This window comes from Psammomys obesus, unplaced genomic scaffold, assembly GCF_907164565.1.
Source record: "Psammomys obesus unplaced genomic scaffold, mPsaObe1.curated_primary_1811, whole genome shotgun sequence".
NCBI classification, from domain to species: Eukaryota; Metazoa; Chordata; class Mammalia; order Rodentia; family Muridae; genus Psammomys; species Psammomys obesus.
The window spans coordinates 13729116-13749964 of NW_026585698.1; the positions used below are offsets into that span (position 1 = coordinate 13729116).

Genomic DNA, 20849 nt, shown 5'->3' on the forward strand with positions numbered 1-20849 from the left:
ACTGGGGCCCTCGCCATCCTCCTTGACAGTCGCAGGACTTCCATACTAAGCCTTTCCAATGACTGGGGCCTGAGCAGCGGCCCTGAACTCAAAGCCCGTATCATGGCAGTCTGGTGTTCCAGGTTTGCCTTCTTGGCCCTGCAGAGGAGGGTGGAACTGCCCTCGTGGCCCTGCAGCGCCAGCAGGCAGGTCAGCATCTTGTTTTCTCCAGGTGTGGTCATTTCTCCCCTCCCTGTCTCTCCTTAGCGCTGCTCTACAAACCTGTGGACCGGGTGACGAGGAGCACGCTAGTCCTGCACGTAAGTCCAGTTGTGGAGCAGTGGCCTCCCACGGTGGCCTGGGTCCTCTCCCTAGGAAGAGGAAACTTAAGGGGAGATGGAAGGGCTAGGCAGGCCGCTTCACTGGGCCTCCTGTCTTGAGGTTAACGCTGGTCTTCTGCCCACCTCTCCCTCACCCATACCCAGCTGGTCCGCTGTGCTGCCACACATACTTGCATTGAGAATGCAGGGCCTCCCTGAGGCTGCTGGGGGACAGAAGCAGTATGTCCAGGCGCCCTCATTGGGACAGATGGCGGAGCATCCTATCCCGCGTGGGCGTGGGTCTGTACGTGGGAACATGCCTGGCAGCGAAGTGTGTGCACTGAGGTTTCATGGAAGACAGGCAGGGTTGGGATGCTAGGCTGCTGTTGCCTCCCAGCCTTGGGAGGAAGGTGCACCAGGAGACCTACTACCAGGAGGTTTTCACACTGAGAGATAAAACCACAAAATAGAATCAACTCCATTCTCACTGCCCAGGGAAGCCCCGTTAGAAGCATTTGTTCTTACAAACCCTAGATAGATAGATAGATAGATAGATAGATAGATAGATAGATAGATAGATGATGGATGGGTGGGTGGGTGGGTGTATATACACACACACACACATATATATATATTTAATGTACAGCCAATTCACAACAACTCCTGGTGTTTCCTTTCCTTGTTCCCCTCCTACTAATGAGTCCCCACTAAAGGGCTTGTACATGAGCTGACATGTGTAAACATCTTTTTTAATTACTGCGAAAGTGTTACACTCTAAGTGTTCACACCATTTTTTTCCCCTCTTGATAGCATATATGGAGATTATTATTTCATTTTGATCCAGGCAGCTTGGCCTCATTTTTGAAAGCTATGTAGTATCCCGTTGTGCTCTGTAGCCTTAGCTAACCTTGAACTCATGGTTCCTCAGCCTCGGCCTCCTAAGTACTGGGCTTACAGGCACATGCTACCTTACCCAGCTTTATTGTTCTTTATCATGCTCTGATTGAGTTTTGGGGTGGGGCTGGAGAGGTAGCTCAGCAGCTAAGAATGTGTATTGTTCTTCCGAAGGACCTTAAGTTTGAATCTTGGTACACATATCGGGTGACTCACAATCACCTATAACTCAGGTTCCAGAGGAATCTGAGCTGTGGGCTCCATGGGCAGCGGCCGTCAGGTGACAGATCTGGAAGCAGTAGTTCACATCCGCAGTCAAGAGCAGGGAGGAGGAGTGTGTGTGTGTGCTGTGGGTAGCCGGCTGACTAGGGACTGGTACCTTCCAGAGTGGACAGGTCTTCCCGCATAATCCAGATGATTCCCCTCAGGCATGCCTGCAAGCCATCCTGCTCTAGACAGTTCCTCGTGAAGGTTTTCTTTCTAGATGATTCTAGGATTGTGAAATAGTGTTGTTCAGAGGTTCTGGCCAGGTAGACATTTGATTCTCTGAGACAGCCATCTGTCTGTGGCTGTGATTGGTCCAGGCATGTGTGTGGTATCTGGTAGAGAAAGCAGAGCTGCCTAAGGGTGGTGGGAGGAGGGATGGACCTACCCATCTCTCCAGGTTCTCTTTGTAGTTAGGCTATGGACTGTCCTGCCCTTAATGACGCCAGCATCAATGTCCAAAGACATTTGGTCATCGTGACTGAAGATAAGAGGCTGCTCCAGGCATCCAGTGCAAGCAGAGGCCAGCAGTGGTGCTCAGTGCCCTGTGCCACACAAGACAGTCCTTTTCATTCCACCATAACAAAGCATTTGTCTAACCCCAAATGTTAATACCACCAAGGGCCAGAGACTCCTCCGTACAGGGCTTCTGGATTTGCCATTGGTGCCGGGGCCTGCTTCTGGGATGGTATTCACCCAAGAGCTTTGGGCTTGCAGCTCTGAATTGCACTCGGTATGGTTTTCACACAGTGGCGTGTGCCAGTCCTGTTCTGACTAACGTTAATCTTCTCACCCGGGGCAGGACTTGCTGAAACACACTCCCCCCAGCCACCCCGACCACTCCCTGCTGCAGGACGCCCTCCGAATCTCACAGAACTTCCTGTCCAGCATCAATGAGGAGATCACGCCCCGCCGGCAGTCCATGACGGTGAAGAAAGGAGAGGTGAGCTTGGCTGGTGTGGGGGACGCAGGGCAGCCTCGATCTCGGGCTCAGAGAGCCAATTGTTGGTTCTTAGCTGATGGCTGAACATAGCACAGGACATGTGTTGTCGTGGGGGGTTCATGACTCTGCAGGGCACAGCATAGTCGTGTGTGGAGCATCAGGGTCAGGTCGAAAGGGTGATCCTGTACTGTCACAGCCCTCAGCCTGTGCTTTGGCCACCCTTTGAAAGAGAAGGGCAGAACATTGCTAGGCATGTGCGTTCTAGGTTGGGTGGTGCCTGGTGAGTTCAGCAGAGGGTACAGGGTGGGGAGCTGGAATCCAACATGAGCATCCTTTGTCACAGGTGGTGTTAAAGGGAGGGGAGGAGCCTCTCCATAGTCTTTGGGGTCTTGTACACAGACAGGAGCTGTCAGGCTTAGGCAAGGCGTGGAAAGGTCATGTCAATGACTACAGTCGCCTCTGAGAACCACTTCTTCCTCTTCTGGCTTGTGCCAGGTGCTCGGTGACTTTTCTGTCCTTCGCCGATACAGTGGCAGACAGGCTGCTCTTGGCTCTTGTCCTCCATCTGTTTTTTTTTTGTTTGTTTTTTTTTTTTGGGGGGGGGGGGTGGGGGGCTGGGATGTGGAGGATTGCTATTCTGCATTTTGAGTTGAAAGTTCTTACTTAGCCACAGTCTGACTGGGCTAATTGTGAATGGGGCGCCTGGTCACAGTTCTGCTGGTCAGCACCCATGACCCAGGCTCTGGGATAAAGCCAACTCAGCCTCCATCCCAGTAGCCTGAGGTCCACCTTGAGCATTCCAGCACTCACAGCCTCTCCCTTCCAGACCTTTTCATCTCTGCAACAGGACAGGGGCACAGCTCACCTCCCCAGGCCTCACAGTGGTACGAGGTATGGACGGAGCAGTAAATGGCAGCTCCCCAGCCCTGTGCATCCACTCCTTGGCTATCATTAAGCCCACTGCAGGCAGAAATGGGTTTCTAGCTTTACTAGGTAGAAAAGTGACATAGTTTCCCACCTGGTTGTTCTATATCCAGCACCTAAGGGACCTAGGAAGCAGGTCTCATCTGGAGCGATACTGGGCCTTGTGTTTGCTCCTCACTTAAGGCCAGTGGGTAAAAGCAAAGCCCGTGGGCTCCCCGTCGGCAACTCACTGCATCCACCTGGGTGTCAGATCTGTGTCTGCCAAGATCTCGTGTGTTGGTTAAATGTCTGCTGAAGTCACCCATTCCACGTGGTGCTTTTTTCTCTTTTGCTTAACTGCTCATTTATGAGAGCTTGACCCGAGAGAAGCCCTTTTCCCCTGGCTTAAATACGGGATGAAGTCTACTCCTGTATCCCTGCCCGCTGCGTAGGATCCCACGAAAGCGTTCCAGTCAGCTAGCTGCCTTAGGGACAGAGGATAATGAGGTGTCACCCGGTAGGTAGCAGCTGAGCCCGTACGCCTGCATCTCTCCGCAGAGCCGGGCTGTTAGGACAGAGTGCTTTATGAAGGCCGGAGCCTCGACCCGCAGAGTCGATTGGTGCTACCTCAGCTTGTGAGAGGGAGCGAGGACTAGTCCCGTAGGCTGTGAACGTTTGCAACTGTGACTTATACCCCCCCCACCCAGCACCAGCCATCAGTGCCCCGGGGCTCACTAAGCCGGGATAAGCCTATGCCTGTCTCCCTGACCCCCAGACATTTGGGGCTCTCAGCATCCTCCTCAGTATCCTTCAAGTGCTACATGGCACTTGACGCTGCAGGAAAGGTGCCAAGAGGGCATCCACATTAGCCGTATAATATATGATAACCATACGAAAATCCGCAGACCTGAAGAAGCTAAATAACGAGGACCCTGGGGAGGATGCTTAATTTTCATTCAGAAGGGCAAACAGGATAGACACCGAAAGCAGTGGAAGAGAGGGAACAGGACGGGAACCTACCATAGATGACCTCTGAAAGACTCCACCCAGCAGGGGATCCAAACAGATGCTGAGACCCACAGCCAAACTTTGGGCAGAGTGCAGGGGTTTGTGGGAAAGAGTGGGTGGATAAAAGGACCCAGAGGGGACAGGAACACCATAAGGAGACTAAACAAAAAACTCTGGGCCCAGGGGTCCTGCATAGACTGATGCACCAACCAAGGACCTAGACCCCCTGCTCAGATGTAGCCCATAGGCAGCTCAGTCTGTGTGTGTTTCCCAGTAAAGGCAACAGGCAGAAAAAAAAAAGGGAGGGCAACTTTCCAACCCCACGATGACCCTCACCCACTGCTTGCCTGTGACGTGAGTGTCTGTGCTCTCGAAGGACAGTGACCCCTCCATGACCCCTCCACTGGGCCATGGTGAAGCTGGAAGTGTTTCCTGATCTCTCATACAGATAGGATGAAACAGAAGTGGTTACGTGGAGGTGCCTTCTGCATGGAAGATGGCGGAGAGCACCCTTCATGTCACCAACCAGGAAAGAGCCTTTAAGCCTCCCAGCGGGGTGAACGGGGCATTGTAGAGAGACCCGGATGAGCCCTGGACAGCACGTGCTATCTGGCTTGCTGCAATCTCTTCATGCTTTTCAGCCAAGTCTCCCTGCTCCAGAGCTGGCCCTTTTTTGGAAGTATCTAGGCAGCATTAGAGGTGGTTTCCAAACTGAATGGTGGCCAGCAGCTGCCCTGGCGGGCCAGGATCCTCAACACACCAGGAACTGTGAGGAAGGAGCGACCGAGGGTGGGGAGATGAGGGCACCTCCTTAGCTCCTGCAAGAAAGGATCTTGCAGACACGTTTTCCTTCCAGGCCCTAGTCCTGAGAGCTGGTGGGTGGGCGCACTTGTTTAGCTGAGTTAACTTCACAGTTAGATAACGAGGTCCCTGCTGCCTGTCTGCCGAGAGCTCTATACCGAGGGCTGCTGGAGCTTGCAAGGGTACCGGCAAGAGTATCGGATGATCTCGCTCCGTGCCTGGGAGCCCACAGGCCCCTTGTAGAGGAAGGAGGGCAGTGGCTTCTGAAGGTGCCCTCAGAAGGAACGGTGGCAGAGGAATAGTGCCAGTGAAGGCTGAGGCTTAGGAGCAGTGGAGCTCAGGTAGAGAGGAACACGGGGCTCTCCTGCTGGTGATTAAAAGGAGTTGGGGATTAAGGATGTACCTCAATGGTAGAGTACCTGCCTGTCATGCTTGAAACCTACACTCTGTTCCAACAGCATGCACACAAGCACATAAACACAGAGTTGTTGAATAACTACAGCTGGAAAAGTGAAACCCATTTGCAAGAGGCCTTAAGGAGAGGGTGGTGAGCAGAGGTGACAGAGCCCAAGCAGAAGGCTCAGGACTCTAAATGCAGCACACTCTCAGAGCATACAGGGGCCCTGGATTCAGCTCTCAGCACCCACAAAAGCCCCAGCAAATGGTGCCAAAGAGCAAGCACCCTTAAGGGGGGGGGGGCTGCCGAGCAGGGCTCTCTCCTTCCACTGGCATGGACCCCAGGGCCTTGAACGTGCTAGGCAGGTGTTTTGTCATTGACTAGTTCAGCCCCTGCCCCGTCCGCTCTCCCCACCTGATGTGTAAAGAAACCGAGACAGGAAGTAAACAGCCGCATCCAGGAGAAGGAGGCTGTATACATTAAGCCCATGGAGACACACTTCTAAATTTGGTCTTCCTAAAGGAGGCCCTGGATGGGCTGGTTCCCAGGCAACTCCAGGGGACAGGCAGCAAAAGAAAGTGGAAGGGATCCCAGATCTCCTCGCTGCCAGGGTGCCCGGCCATGTTGGCTACCTAACAAGACGGTGGTGCGCCTTCCAGCTGGTATTTCCTACCTGAATGTGGAAGGACTCCCAGACAGTGCCCCAGACCTTCCTCCAGAAAAGCATATACACACACCTTCCCCCTGTTCTGTCTCACAACTAGGGGACGCGGGCACTTGCTTAGGGACTTCTGCCAGCACGCAGGGGCACGTGCACGTGTAAAACCAGGACCCACACACCAAAAGCAACACGCAGGAACACGCACACTTCACAGGCCCTCTCCCCTTTCCTCATGCGCACACTCTCGCCATTTCAGCAAGGCTTCTCTGTACCCCGGACCAGTCAGGTCCTGGGCTGTCCGACCTTCAGCCCTGTCTTGAGGCAGGGGTGGGGTGAGGGGTTTTCACTGGGTGAGACTTTGAGGGGTTTCACCAGCCTGGCCTCCTTTGATGTTCAGCATGCTTTTGGGACTCATAGCAGAGGTGGCTCAGCCCTGACCTTGTCTGTGTGCCCTGGAAAATGGGGGCAGGCTGGGCCGGAAGCCATTGCTGAGTCTATGTTATACCCTGGGCCTGTAACCAGGCTGGTGAACACCTCTGAGTGAGGTGTCTCCTGAGCCTGAGCTCCTTCCCTGTTGATGCTTTGTGAACTGGCCCAGCCAACCCTGACTGACCTGAGTCCATACAGGAGCCAGCATCCCAGAAAGGGAACGGAGGAGACCACAGAGGCAACAAATTTGCAGCAGAGGTTTCTTAGTTAAAACTCCAGTGGACAGGGCTGGAGAGATGGCTCAGAGGTTAAGAGTACTGGCTGCTCTTCCAGAGGTCCTGAATTCACTAGCCGGCACCCCCATGGTGGCTCACAACCGTCTACAATGGGTGGGCTGTTGGTATTCCGTTTGGACCCCCACCTATTGTCTCAAGGCTAGATGGCCCTCCTCCCTGGTTGCTGGATGTTCTGTTTGGGTGGAACTGCCTATGCCCTGGGGCTCAGAAGCCAGATCCCATCACAGGGACCGCTCTGGTGTCCCAGCCAGTGACACACGCACTCCTGGAAGAGCTCTCATAGACTCAGGGCCAGGGATGGTGGGGCTGGCTGGGAAGTGCTGAAGGGCCCCCGAGACAAAGCTGGAGAGAGGGGTTAAGTAACTGTTGAGGTATCAGAAGTGCTTGCCAGGACCAGGCTAAATCTGCCTCTTGGAATCTTAATCCCGCGTGAAGTTGGGAGAGCATTCTGTGCCAGGCTGTCTGAACTTTCCTGACCCACAGCTTCTAGGCTGAGCTTAGGGTGCCCTCTGCTGGTCATTGTAAGAACTTCAGTTAATTTATATATATTTAAAAAAAAAAGACTGCCACCTCCTGGTCTGGGGACCTGGCTTCTGTGTCCTCACAGATGTTGTTGTCCCAGAACCCTCCTGCATCTCTACAGACCTAGGAATCTGACACCCCAGTCTCTAGAGTCTCCCCTCCAGCCCCACACCAGCACTTCTTTATATGTATACAGATGGGTTGGGTTGGGTTGGACAGATGGCTCAGCTGTTAAAGACTAGGCTTACAGCCCAAAAGACGTATGTATGTATATATAGTTTCTTGAATCTTGTGGCTGCTGTCACCCATATCTTCCCTGTGGAGGCATATGTGAGAGGGTAAGAGAGTCATGGTCTTAGCATGCTGGGAGCCTTCCTGTCCTACATTTGGACACCAGCCTATAAAAAAATACTTGGCTGTCTTGTGCCAGCAATCAGGTGGCCGTTGTGAGCCGAGCTACCTGTGATGTGTGGCCCTGTGTGCCAAGGGATGCCAGGGGGCCTGTCCAGGCTGCACCAGATTCCAGTATCTGTCCCTACAGGCCTGGGAAGTCAAGTTTATGCAGATGGGACCTATGGGTACAGGGGCACCGGGCATGCTGTACCGCCCGCTGTGGTGAGGACAAGGAGCATGCCTGCTTCTCGGGGGGGAGTGGGAGCTCAGCGACACCTCAGGCTGGGTTTTCATGTGCTTTGTGTATACATCTGACCTACAGACCCTCCCCAGGCTTGTAAACTCCCGGCACCAGTGTGCAGACCTCTTGCTTGCAGTGCTGCCTTGGGATGGCCTTTCTGGGGCCATTTTCTTATCTTTTGAATTGAGTGTGGGGGTACCTCATCCGCTGCTCTGTGGCACGTCCTCCGAAACCCACATGAGGTGTCTGGCATTGTTTGAATATATCAGGCAGGGACTTGCCTTATTGTGCCTACTTGCAACTCCTTGAGCTGTTCAAGCGAGGTGGCTTGTCCCTTGTCCCTGGGGTCCCTTGGCTTTCAGATGAACTGTCGAGGTACAGGCGGCTCAGGGCCTTCTGGGAGACTCTCTCCGTATTCTTTTCCTTGTCCTAGGCCCTGCGCACCCATCACCCATGCCACAATCCTGTGCTGCCCACCTGTTCTCTTTGTTGGCTTTGTCCTTGGGCAGCAGATGTCTAGGGGAGGGGTTGAGGTGGGGTCCAGACATGGACCCACAGCTTCTTGAAGCCTTTTATCATCAGACCCAGCCTGTGTCCCCAGTGCTGCCTCTTCTCAGGGAATTCTTGGGCCCATCTTCTCCCTACTGAAGGGCTGCCCAGTCAGTCGCCTGAGTCCTGTGTGTGTGCCTGGGAACAGTCCCTTAACAGGAGCAGCCCTTCTGTGTGTCTGACCTCAGGCCAAGACCTCAGAGAGGCACCGGTCACCCCAAACTGATATCCACCTCTGCCCCATTCTCTGGTGTTCTTCCTTCTACGGGCCAGGCATCTAGGAGGGACCCAGAATAATTGGCTAAGCAAGAGATGCTGGCAGCCCCTTCTTCTGGCAGGCAAATAAGACAAATAGAACATTTCAGAGAGTAGATGGAGAGGGAGTGGAAATCCCCAAAGAAAAGAGTTTTCAGGGAGGTCTCCTTGCTCCTCCTGAGCCCAGAGGGCCCAGTGCCGCAGCTCCCCGCAACATCCACCACCCTGACCCGGCCCCTGTCCACACTGTGCCCACAGCACCGGCAGCTGCTGAAGGACAGCTTCATGGTGGAGCTGGTGGAGGGGGCCCGCAAGCTGCGCCACATCTTCCTGTTCACTGACCTGCTCCTCTGCACCAAGCTGAAGAAGCAAAGTGGAGGGTGAGTGACGTCGGCCGTGCCCTCACCACAGTGCATTGGGAGGGTGGGTTTCTCACAGACACAAGTGACAAACAACTTGGCGGACACACACACACACCTTACATTATCTCCATCTGGGTGTGATGCCAGGCTCCAGGTCGGGGTTGGCACTAACCATCTGGAGGTGTCATAGGGCAGGGCCAGGGACCTATAACGAGGGAGGGGCAAACAAGATTATGACTCCCATGTTGTCGGAGGAAGGTCTCATCATAAATCATCTTTGAAGAGTAGGAGTCTGGGGCTGCAGGGCTGGAGCCAGAGCCCCCCCCCCCCCCCCCCCCCCCCCCCCCCCCCCCCCCCCCCCCCCCGTCAGCATCCAATCACTGGGCGGTCTCTGTACGTTTGTCTTCCAGAGCTGTGGTGCCTACTAAGTTTTACACATACCACCAGCACGGCCACCAGTAATTTGTCCAGAACATGCACACACACAAACCACCACCACAACCACCACCACCACCACCACCACCACCACCACCAGAGATTTGCCCAGGGTACACCAGGTCGGAATGGAGCCAGGGCAATCATGGTAGAACAGACCAGAACGGGGTGGGCTCCCCTACACATCTCTTCTGACTTTGTGCAAATGAGCTTGATCAGCCCACTCAGAACGGGGCGTCCACTCCCTGTCTGTCTAGTGACGTGATGACAGGCAATCCGCAGCTTCTCAGACTCCGAGGCTCTGAACATCAGCCCTGTCCAGTGTCTGCTGTCAGCCTCAGCCTGGCCTGTTACAGGAAGCCTGTGCAGTATTAAGTCTGGGAAAGGGCCCGGCTGCAGACCTCTGGCTCCCCGGTTCTCCAAAGCAGTGATGTCAGCAAAGGGAGGTCTTCCTTCGGTCTGTTAATGGCCTCTCCCCTCTCCGCCCCAGCAAAACCCAGCAGTACGACTGTAAATGGTACATTCCGCTCACGGACCTCAGCTTCCAGATGGTGGATGAGCTGGAGGCCCTGCCCAACATCCCGCTGGTGCCAGATGAGGAACTGGACGCCCTGAAGATCAAAATCTCCCAAATCAAGAGTGACATCCAACGAGAAAAGGTGCGACTGTTGGGGAGAGCGTGTGCCGGGTTCCGAGGGGCCTGAGTGAACAGCCCTCGTGTGCACACCAAGCAGGTTCTTTCTCGGATACAGCCAGGCATCTGGCCCCTCAGCTGATGTCCAGCATCTGCTGGGGCCCCGAGAGTTCTTAGCTGCTAGAGTGCTGTGTATCTGGCCCTAGCCGGACTCTGGTTGTTTTGAAAGCCTCCAGAAAGATTTGAGTTCTCATACCAAAGACACCAGCAACCTAGCCGGATGGGAGGTGAGTCACACTGACTGCGGTGTTGACAGCACGCCTGTCACGGGGTACTTACCTTGTCTGCAAACCTGCTTGAGGTCCGGTTGCCTGACTTGTGGTCAGAGATCCTGGCGTGCCTCGCCATCACTCGGATGTTAAGAGCCCAACCTTACCTGCCCCTTCCTGTCTTCTCACCCTTTCCTCTGCCCATCTATGCATCCCAGGAAAGCCTGGCCTAGGGTAGACTCTGGTTCTTCTCACAGAAGACGTAAATTTAATATACTGCCACAGTAGGAAACACGCTGGAAAACTGTTACTAACAGCTCCTGGGCAAGAAAGGTACACAAGGCTAGGAGGACCATTTTCCCACTACCCCCAGGTCACACCAAGTAGAAAAGTGAGGCAGAGAAAGAGTCCACTCATGGGACAACTAACAGCATTCTCCCTCTTTTGTTTCCTGAGAGACGAGGCCTTGCGGGGTCGTCCAGGCTAGGATCCTGGGCCTAAGAGCAACCCTCTCCCCATAGCCTCCTCCACAGTCGAAACATGAGGTGTATGCCATTTCACCTGGTACAGCCAGCAGTTCATAGGGCTCCGGTTATAGACTGTTGTGGGTTTACACGCCAGTGCTTGAATGATCTGTGTAAGAAGAGCTGGAAGAGCAAGGAGGCTGGGCTCCTAGGCAGGGGAGGGTGGGGCCCTGTGCTGTGATACCTCTAAATTCTTGTCTCTGCGGCTCTCGGAGCTCACCATGCCGGTGCTCAGGCAGCAGCCCTCATGGTGGTGTGGCAGGGAGCCATGCTCAACCACCGAGGGGAGCCCACTTAGGCTGTGGAGAACTCGGGGCAGTCTAGGATGTGAGGCTGAAGAGTGCGGCTCCCCCGGCTGCTTTGGACGGCAGGCCTCTGATTTGTTGTTGATGTTTTTCTGGAGAACTTTTAGAAGGTGTGAAGAGTGAGGATGAGCCCCCTAGAGTCTAGGGTTAGTCCAGGCCAGAGTAGAGGCCTGGCCTTAGCCACCAACAAGTGGTATCATCACAAGACCAGCCTCAGCGCAGGGACAGTCCCTGGAGCCCTGGGGAAGTGGGCGTAGCAGGGCAGGGGCTCCTCTTCAGCCCGTTTGCCCCACTGCAAGCATAGCACACCCAGGGAGACCCAAGACCACCGTGTTGGTCATTTATTCATGGCCTCTGTAGTAGAGTGTCCCCAAGCAGAGCCAGCGCTGTGTCTCAGGGCTACTGGGCCCTGCTGCCTGCTGATGGGTGTTTCTGTCCCACATCTCGGAATTGGGACAATAGCTTACGTGAGGCCGCAGTCTTCTTTCCAGGATATAGTGGCTTCAGGAAGGTTCCACACAGCTCAGGACAGGGAGAGGTTTTTTGATCAGATCATCATGATGTACAGCTTATACACTAGGACCCACTCATCCTCACCAACATCCCAGGGGCCTGATGTTAGATGTGACCAAGACAGGGAGCAGGTAAAAGGTCCCCTAGGTCCCAGTAGCTGCTGAATTGTCCCGGTCTTGAAAAGCTGAAGGCCTCTCCTCTGCTTTTATGAGAAGGCCTACCTAATTCCTTCAGGAAGGGCTGACTCACTGAGCACATCCCTAGCTTATGCTGGGCTTCACATCCTCTAAAGGCCACCAGCAACAGCTGATGAAGGCTCTGGCCTGTACTGAGCGTGGACAGATGGGATTTCTGGGTTCCGTGAGCCTGGGGTTAAGGGTACAGAGCAGTGAGGCCACAACTCAGGGGGAGCAGGTGGCCTTGGTTCCAGATGAAAAGGCAAACCATTCTCTCTCTCTGCAGAGAGCAAACAAGGGCAGCAAGGTCATGGAGAGGCTGAGGAAGAAGCTGTCTGAGCAGGAGTCACTGCTGCTGTTGATGTCCCCCAGCATGGCCTTCCGGGTACACAGTCGCAACGGCAAGGTGGGTGCCAGCCGCAGAGCAAACTCAGCCACCCGCCCGCTGTCCCCAGCTCATGGATGTCCTTGCAGCAGCTCTGTTCTTTAGCCCAGGGAACCTCCCTATCCCACGAGAGATCAGTGCAGCATGCCACGCGCAGGCACGAGTGCCTCTGGTGGTGCTTCGGGCTGTAGCCTCCAAAGCAGCTGACTCAGCTCCTGCAGCTGCGGAGTGGCAAGGGCCCCAGGGAGGGAACAGGATAGACACAGCATGCAGGGTTTTTGCAGACTCGACCTTGAGTACAGGAACTCTACCTGGGGACCTCCGGGGTCATTGCATTGACCTTCCCTCTGCTCTGGTTCCTGGTGCCATCCTATGTATTGTGAACACAAAGGATGATTTATTCTCTGGCGAATGGCAAGGAGAGCAGTTGACAGACATTGTAGAGCCTTGTGTAGTGCCTTGTCGTCTCATGGGTTGGGTGTGGTGGTTGGGTTGCCAGCAGCCCTCGCCTTGAAGAACTGCTTCCTAACTCCTCCAAGTCCTTAAGCTGTACCCCGTGTGCCAGTCATTCCCTGACCCAGGCATTTCGGGTAAGGCTTAGGCTAGACACAGGCCCATACTGTGTTTGGGTACCGTGGCCCAAAGTACAGTCAGTACAGTAGAGTGTGTGGAGAGCAGTCAGCTTGGCTGTGAGCACACCTGCACTCAGCCAGCTGCTGTGTGACTCTGGGTTCTCCCAGTGTCAGTTCAGCCGGGAGTGGAGCTAACCAGGCTGTGGTCTTCTCACTCACCACAGAGTTACACATTCCTTATTTCCTCTGACTATGAGCGAGCCGAGTGGAGAGAGAGCATCCGAGAGCAGCAGAAGAAATGTGAGTGGCCCCTGGACCCCAAGACCTTGGCCTTCAGCCCTCGGGGCTGGGTGGATTCCCTGTGGACAGTTCTTGACATTCTAAGTTTCTCTCCTCTTCTCCCTTTTCTTGTTTCTGCTCTGCTGTTCTTTTCAGAGGGGCTGTAGACCCTGGGAAATGTTGTAGGGAGCCCTGCCTGACTCAGCAAGCACTTGAGAGGAACCTCCTGGCCCCGTTGTGCTCTCCACCCACATCCTGCCCTTTGATCTTCCCTGAGACCCTTTCCTCTAGACCATCTCAGGTTCCTCATCTTGGCTAGCTGATCTTACACCCGCTCACACACCTTCTGCCTTTCTCAGCTGTCCCAGTCCGGCCTTTGTGGTATAATTCCCAGTGTCCTTGGGCCTCCCCTCTTCATCAGCAACTACTCCCAGGTTCCACTGATGCAGAAAACGCCTTTGGCTGGACCCACCAAAGGAATCAGTGTGCTGTCGGTCCATTGTCCTCACCAGGCTCCCCGAAGGAAAAGACACCTCAGTGGGATGACCCTTCCTACTCTAGGCGCTTGCCTCCATTAGCTTTTTCCTTCTCTGAATTGCATGCTGCTCTCTGGGTCCTGGGACAGGGTTGGGAATAGAGCAATAGACTTTGCCCCAGGTTCCTGGGCTGCACCCGCCAAGAACTGTGTCCTCACAGGCCTGCTCGTGGCATGGGGAGAGGTCTGCTCCTGCTAAAGCTGGATTCAGTTTCTGTGGATGCAGCTGGGGGCCTCTGCGTGCCTCTGAGCTGTCCTGAGCTCCCGTCAGTTAAGCCTTTGCTGAGCTAAGAGCACCTCTTCCTTTCAGGCTTTCTGTAGCCTGGGAGAGACCTAGGGGCTCCGGCCGGGGCTTGTGTCCCAGAGATTCTTGGCTTAGCAATGGGATCCGAACCTTTTCCGGACAGAGCCATACTGGTGTGTGTCTGGGGAGACCTCCAGGGAGATGTGTCCAGGCTGTCCCTGTCATTGAAACCTGCCCCGTGGTGCTGCACTCAGGAGGGATATCAACACTGATGAGTTTGGGAGGGGTATCACCAATCCCCACGGGAGCGCTCGGGCCTGGGCTCTCTAGGACCTCACCTTGCATTTCATCAGGAGCCATGAAGCCGCAGTGGGACCCCTGCCAATCTCCCTGCTCCCGTGTGTTGTGAGGGTCCTAAAGAGGGCCAGCATAGACTGACCTGTCCCCCTACCCGCTCCGCCCCCTCCCTCAGGTTTCAAAAGTTTCTCCCTGACATCTGTGGAGCTACAAATGCTGACCAACTCGTGTGTAAAACTTCAGACCGTTCACCACATTCCGCTGACCATCAACAAAGAAGGTAGGGCTGGGCCTCCCGGGCTGATCTGTTCAGAGCAGCTTCTCCCCCACCCCTTGCTGCTATCGCTGGGCAGTTGTCTCTAGTCATAAGGCTTGTGACAGCTGGCCAGACCATCAGTGCAGTAAATGTGAACCCTGGCCAACACTTTGAGTCAGGCCGAGTTCTGTGCATGTGTGCGCATGAACTCAGTTAGCACACATGAGCACACCCGTGTCACCCAACCCCCCTCCTTTCTCCAGAGCTTTTAGTCTGTGGTTTTGCCTATGTTTTTGAAGCCAACTAGATTGTAAGATACCAAACACAGACTCCACAGTCGGCACATCCTCCTTTGTGGCACTGCCCGATGCTGGATCCGCCCGTCACCGCACTCTCCCATCCTGGGCGGGCTGGGGGTGGGAGGTGTGAGCAGAAGGGTCACCTCTTTGGTCTCTCGCACAGATGATGAGTCTCCTGGCCTCTACGGCTTCCTGCACGTCATCGTCCACTCGGCCACCGGGTTTAAGCAGAGTTCGAGTAAGGAGCTTGGGGAGGGAGGTGATGGACCCTGTGGGTGAACATTAGTTAACCAAGAAGGGAGGCCTGGGCCACCCAGGGAGTCCGTCCATTCAGATGTCCACCGAGGGTGCCATTCTTGGAGGGACCATGCTGGTTGAAGCCTGCTGGGAATGGGCTTGTCCTCCCCACTCCTTCGGTCTCAGATCCCGAATGCCGTCTGGTCTGGAATCTGAGCCCAAAGCCCGATAGCAGCGAGATGCTAGGAGCTTGAGTTGCAGTTCAGGGAACTGTAGGCAGCGTCCCTTGAGCCCCGTCAGAAGACTGGACTTAGCTGTTGTGTCGAGATGGAAACGTAACAGCCTTCTGTGCCCCAGCGGCTGCTCCACCTGCCTGAGGGCGACCGCACTGCAGCTGGACTGGTCTAGCCTGGCTCCCCTCCTCTCTCCCGCTCTTAGGCCCGTGGTACCGGGCAAAGGGCAGGTTTTGACCCTTCCCACAGTTGCTGCAGAACAAGAGCCTCAACACGTTCCGGAATGGATCTAATAGGGGATGTGTGTCAAGAATATACAGGGAACTCTTAAAACCAAGCATTAGGAAAACGCAGTTGATTTTTCCTTTTTAATGAGTAGTGGGTTGATGAGAGGGCTCTATGGGTAGAAGAGCCTCCTGTGCCATCCTAAGCTCAGTCCCTGAAACTCACCATGAAGGGAGAGGACCTACTCCAGAAGTTGTCTTCTGACTTCCATACCCGCACTGTGAGCACACAAAGGCACCAGCTCACACACATACACACTCACACACACTGATGATGATGATAAAATAGTATTTTAACATGGAAAGGATTTGGATAGACACCTGGCCATGGAAACATGCATAGCTAGCAAATACGTGAAAAGGTTGTCGTGTCAGGAAAGTGAGGATGAAAGCTACTTTGATGTCCTTGTTCATGCTCTCTGGGTCAGGGATAATCAGAAGGGTGCACACTAGGGCCAGAAGTGCGGCTCAGTGCTGGAGCCCCTCATCCTTGAGCTCCAATCCCAACACCTTAAAACAGAAGAACTACTGAACAGTATCAGGTGTTGGTGAGGATATGGAGAAACAGGAATATCATGGCTGCACATACATCACCTGGTCCGGCATCCCGGAAGACACGGCAGATCTCTTTGTTTGGTGCTGGGAACTAAACCTTGTGCTAGCACAAGCTCTACCACTGAGGTAGCAAAAGGCGAAGGTTGGAGTCAGGCGGCCCACCCAGTGTCAGGTTAGAGATAAGGGTGAGACTTGCTTATGATTGGACCCAAAGAGGCTTTGGGGGTGAGGGCAGTTTTCTGAAATTATTGCATTATTTGTACAAGTTATTTTTTTTTTTAATTTATCAAAAATTATCAAAGCTGGGCATGGTGGTGCACACCTGTAATCCCAATGCTCGGGAGGCAGAAGGACTGTGAACTCTGACAGTCTAGGTTGCATTGTGGGAGCCTGTCTCAAAAAAAAGAGAAGAAAGTGATCAAACCATGTATTTGCAGTAGATGAGTTGCTGGAATACAGATGACTCCTCTAAAGCTGTAACCGGCTAACTAGCCCCAAACCCTTGTCTCTTTGCAGCCCTGCGTATGTCCCTCTTCACTGCTTACACTAGTTCCTTTTTCAATTTTTGTTTCATTTACTCACCTGTGTGTGGATGTGGGTGCCACCATGAGCAAGGCCACTTACAAAGAAAGCCTTTAGGTGGGCTTGCATTGCCAGAGGGTTGGAGCCCATGGTGGCAGAGTAAAGGCACCACAGCAGGTGGCTGGACCAACAGCTGAAAGTTCACACCTCACAGTAAGAAGCAGAGAACACCCCGGGAATTGTACATGCTTTTGAAACCTCAAAGCCTACCCCAAGTAACGCACCTCCTCCAACAAGGCCACGCCTCGGCATCCTTCCCAAACAGTTCACCAGCTGAAGACCAAGTATTCAGACCTGTGCGTCTGCAGGGGCCTTTCTCACACCCACCACCTCATGTGAGGAGGGCAGAGGGCAACCTAGGGGATTCCCCATGTGCACCAGGGACGTTTTCAACATTGGTGACAAGCTGCTTTACCTATTAAGCCATCTCATTGACCCCTCTATCCGTTTATCTTATTGCTGTGACAAATGCTCTAAGATACAGGGGGAAAAAGAACCTAGAAAATTCAGAACACTACAAAATGCAACCGCTGCTTAAGGAAAGTTTTATTGTGGCTCACAGTTACGGGACATATGGGTCCATCTCGGCAGGGAAGTTAGGCGAAGGGGCCCTGTGATCACATGGCATCCACAGTTGGGAAGCAGATGTGAATGTTTGTGCTCAGCTCACTTTGTCCTTTTTATTTAGCTCATGGGCGTTTAGAGTGGTTCTTCTCACTTCAGCCTAAGCTAGGTGATGTTCTCACAGTCATACCCAGAGATTTTCCCCCCTTGGTGATTTTAACTCCCATCAGGTTGATGATCAAGATTAGCGATCACAAATCCATACCTGTCAACCTGGCGCCCAGACATCACGACGAAGCCGAAACCTTCAGCTGCTTGTCCCCATAACCTCATATGACTGTCTCAAATGTAAAATCCATTACGTCCTGTTTCAAAACTCCCCATAGTGTTGTGCAACCTCGACACTCAGCCGAACTCCCATAAAACAGAATGTTGCCAACAGAAAACGGCACAGAACAAACATTCCCATAGCAAAAGGCAAGAACAGGGCCATAGTGAGGAATGATAAGAACAGAACGAGTAGAAGTCAGCAGGGAAAACACTAAATCCTGCAGCTTTATGTTCGGCATCTGGGACTCTTGATAGAACTGTCTGAACGCCGAAAGGATTGGGTTTCCTCTCGGCTGCCCAGCTCTGTCACATGCAGCCCTTCTCTTGGGCCAGAACTACTTCACACCCACAGCTTTCCTTGGTGGCTGTCCGTGGTCCTGGCATCTTCAGATGCTGCCTCTCCGTTGAAACTGAAGCTGTACCCTCACGGCTTCACCCACTGGCTTCCGGATGCCTCCTTGAAGACACTCCAACTCTGTTGTACATTGTGTGGCCCCAGTGGCTCTCTGGAGCCATTGTGCAAGACCCCATGACCCCTCCTCAATCTTACGTCTTTCATGGCTGTTAAACCAGTACCATGTGGACAGTACTGCCAAGCTCTGTTCCAGCTTGGGATGGAGCCTCACCCTTTGCACTGCAGTTGCCACAGGTTCTGTGCACTGACCTTGGGGAAATACTTCCGGGGCAGTTGTTTTCCAGGAGCAGGGAAGCCTTCAGCAATCCTCTCTGTTTGGACTTTCTCCTTTCAAATAAATTTGCATTTTCACGTTGGAGACTTTGATGGATGAGGTCTTCCTTGACCTCGGGGCACTTTTCTTTCTGTCCCAGTTCAAAGCACAAGGTTTGTCTTTTATAATTACAGCCACATCTTCACCTTGGGTCTTGGCTGCAGCTTTCAATTTGCTTGATCTCTTTTTCCTTAACAAACTCTACAGTGTTTTATTTCTGGATAAGAACAGTGAGCAATAGCCATGCCACAGCCTGGACATCTTTCCTTGAAATTTCTTGCATCAAACAAATTAGTCAATTTTTTTAAATTCAGTTTCACTCAGGTTCTCAGGACATGGACTAAATTCAGTCCGACTATGTGCCAGAATATAACCTGAATAGTCTTTCCCAATTTCTCTCTGAAACCTAGTGACAGTGCCTCCAGAACCTCCACTGTACCAATTTCTCAGGGTCTCTGATCCTCCAAACTCATACCAGAATGGCTCATTAAACACTGCTCACAGCATTCAAAGGCATTTCTAACCCAAAGTTCATGACTCTTCCACATTCCTCCAACAAACCAGTTCCAAAATCCTAGAACCACAGTCAAATTTATCCCAGCAACACCCCCCACTCCTGGTACCAAGTTCCTGTATCATTTATTCTCTTGTTGCTGTCATAAATATCCCAACAAAGGCAGCTTAAAGGGAGAAGGGTTTGTCTCAGCTCGCACTCCATCCTCATGGGGAAGTCATGAAGGCAGGCGCTTGAGGCAGCTGGTAGCAATGTATCCAGTCAGGAAGCAGAGAGAGAGGAATGGTTACTCTAGCCTGCTTTCTCTTATTAGTCGGCTTGTTGAATGGTGTCGCCCAAATTTAGGGTAGGTCTGGCATCTTAGTTACCTCAATCACATACTCTGTTGCAGTGGATTCTGAACCCAGTCAGGTTGACAAGAAAATCCTCTGGCTGCTCAGTGAGCATCTTCCTCCTTGCCAGGCCTACCTCCAGGGTTCATCCAGTGACTGGCAGATGGTGCCAGCTCTGACTAATGCTCCCAGGGTACTTTTCTATCTGCTGTCTTCCTCTTCATGTTTGTTTGTTTGTTTGCTCTCCGAGACAGGGTTTCTCTGTAGCTTTGGCTGTCCCAGAATTCACTCTGTAGACCAGGCTGGCCTCGAACTCACAGAGTTCCACCTGCCTCTGCCTCCTTGAGTGCTGGGATTATAGGTGTGGTGGCTGATGTCTTACTCTTTAAACTGAAATCCCTGAGTTAAACCTTTCGCTTGCAGCCTCTGTTCCACTTCGTGACCCCTTGCCTTCAGCCAAATGTCATTCTCCACAGTGTCCCAATCTGTACTCATCTGGACTCTTGACACTGTCATTGATAGCTGTCCCCTTCCCCTATCAGTCAGATGTCATTATCCATCCTGGAACTTTGTTATCATCTTGGTCTGTGTGCCTCTAGATCTTTGACATGGCCTCCCCAGCCCCCACCACCGCTCTTCCCTTATTCCTTATCCAGAGCTTTTCATCTGCCTGTTATACTGGATGAGCTTCTCTAGAACCCCCACCTGTCATTTACCAGATGGCCAGGTCATGCGCACAGCCAGACCAGTGCTCCCGTTCTCTTTCTGTGCCCTGTGTTGGAACTGTCTGTGCACACACTCTGTGTCTGGGAAGATCTCTGTCAGGGTCTGCTCGGATCACAAGAGCCTCCCCAGTCTCCAGGCTCCACCTTTAGCTGCTCTCAGGATAGAGGTGGCTGCTGTGGTCTCTCCGTGCAGCTCGGCATCCATCCCATCCTGGCTTCCAACACCACGCTCCCTTCCTTCCTGCACACCCAGCTTAGGCTCCCTGTGACTGACGGGGACCTTAGCAGACCATGGCTGAGCGATGTCGAAGTGGACGCAGGGCCAGGGGTATTGCATGAGGGGCTGGTTTTGTGCCAGCCACTGTTTGGGTTTTGTTTTGTTTTGTTTTGTTCCTGATTTTGTAAATAACACTTGCTCTTAAGAAGAGGCTGGCAATATAAGAAAGTGGTCACCCTCTCTTCCTGTCCTTTTCTCACAGATCTGTACTGCACGCTGGAGGTGGATTCCTTTGGGTATTTTGTGAATAAAGCAAAGACACGAGTCTACAGGGACACAACTGAGCCAAACTGGAATGAGGTGAGGAGCCTGCTTCCACCAGGATGCTTTCCACAGATTTTAATCTCCAGGGGATCCCTCAGGGCTTCCCCGAAAGAAAGCCACTATGTTGCCAGCATTCCTGGAATCTCCTAGTTGGCGGCGAGGGGAAGGTGTGAAGTAGAGCCAAGAGATTTTATCTGTGTCCCTGAGAGCCTTCCCCACCCACTCCCAGCAGAGAAGTAACCTGTTTTTCCAGAGAAGTGTTTGGAAAGAATCCTTTAAAGGTC

At 53.2% G+C, this 20849-nt stretch overlaps 1 protein-coding gene across 1 annotated transcript in view; it reads left to right on the forward strand.

Annotated features, from left to right (window-relative positions):
- Bcr (BCR activator of RhoGEF and GTPase) overlaps window positions 1-20849 on the forward strand; it is a 114081-nt gene that overhangs the window by 72944 nt on the left and 20288 nt on the right. Inside the window, exons 8-16 of the mRNA XM_055598852.1 lie at window positions 247-299; window positions 2260-2400; window positions 9114-9235; window positions 10143-10311; window positions 12360-12479; window positions 13255-13330; window positions 14561-14665; window positions 15104-15178; window positions 20504-20601. Of these exons, the coding sequence (XP_055454827.1) occupies window positions 247-299; window positions 2260-2400; window positions 9114-9235; window positions 10143-10311; window positions 12360-12479; window positions 13255-13330; window positions 14561-14665; window positions 15104-15178; window positions 20504-20601 (959 nt within the window). The remainder of the gene's footprint in view (window positions 1-246; window positions 300-2259; window positions 2401-9113; window positions 9236-10142; window positions 10312-12359; window positions 12480-13254; window positions 13331-14560; window positions 14666-15103; window positions 15179-20503; window positions 20602-20849) is intronic.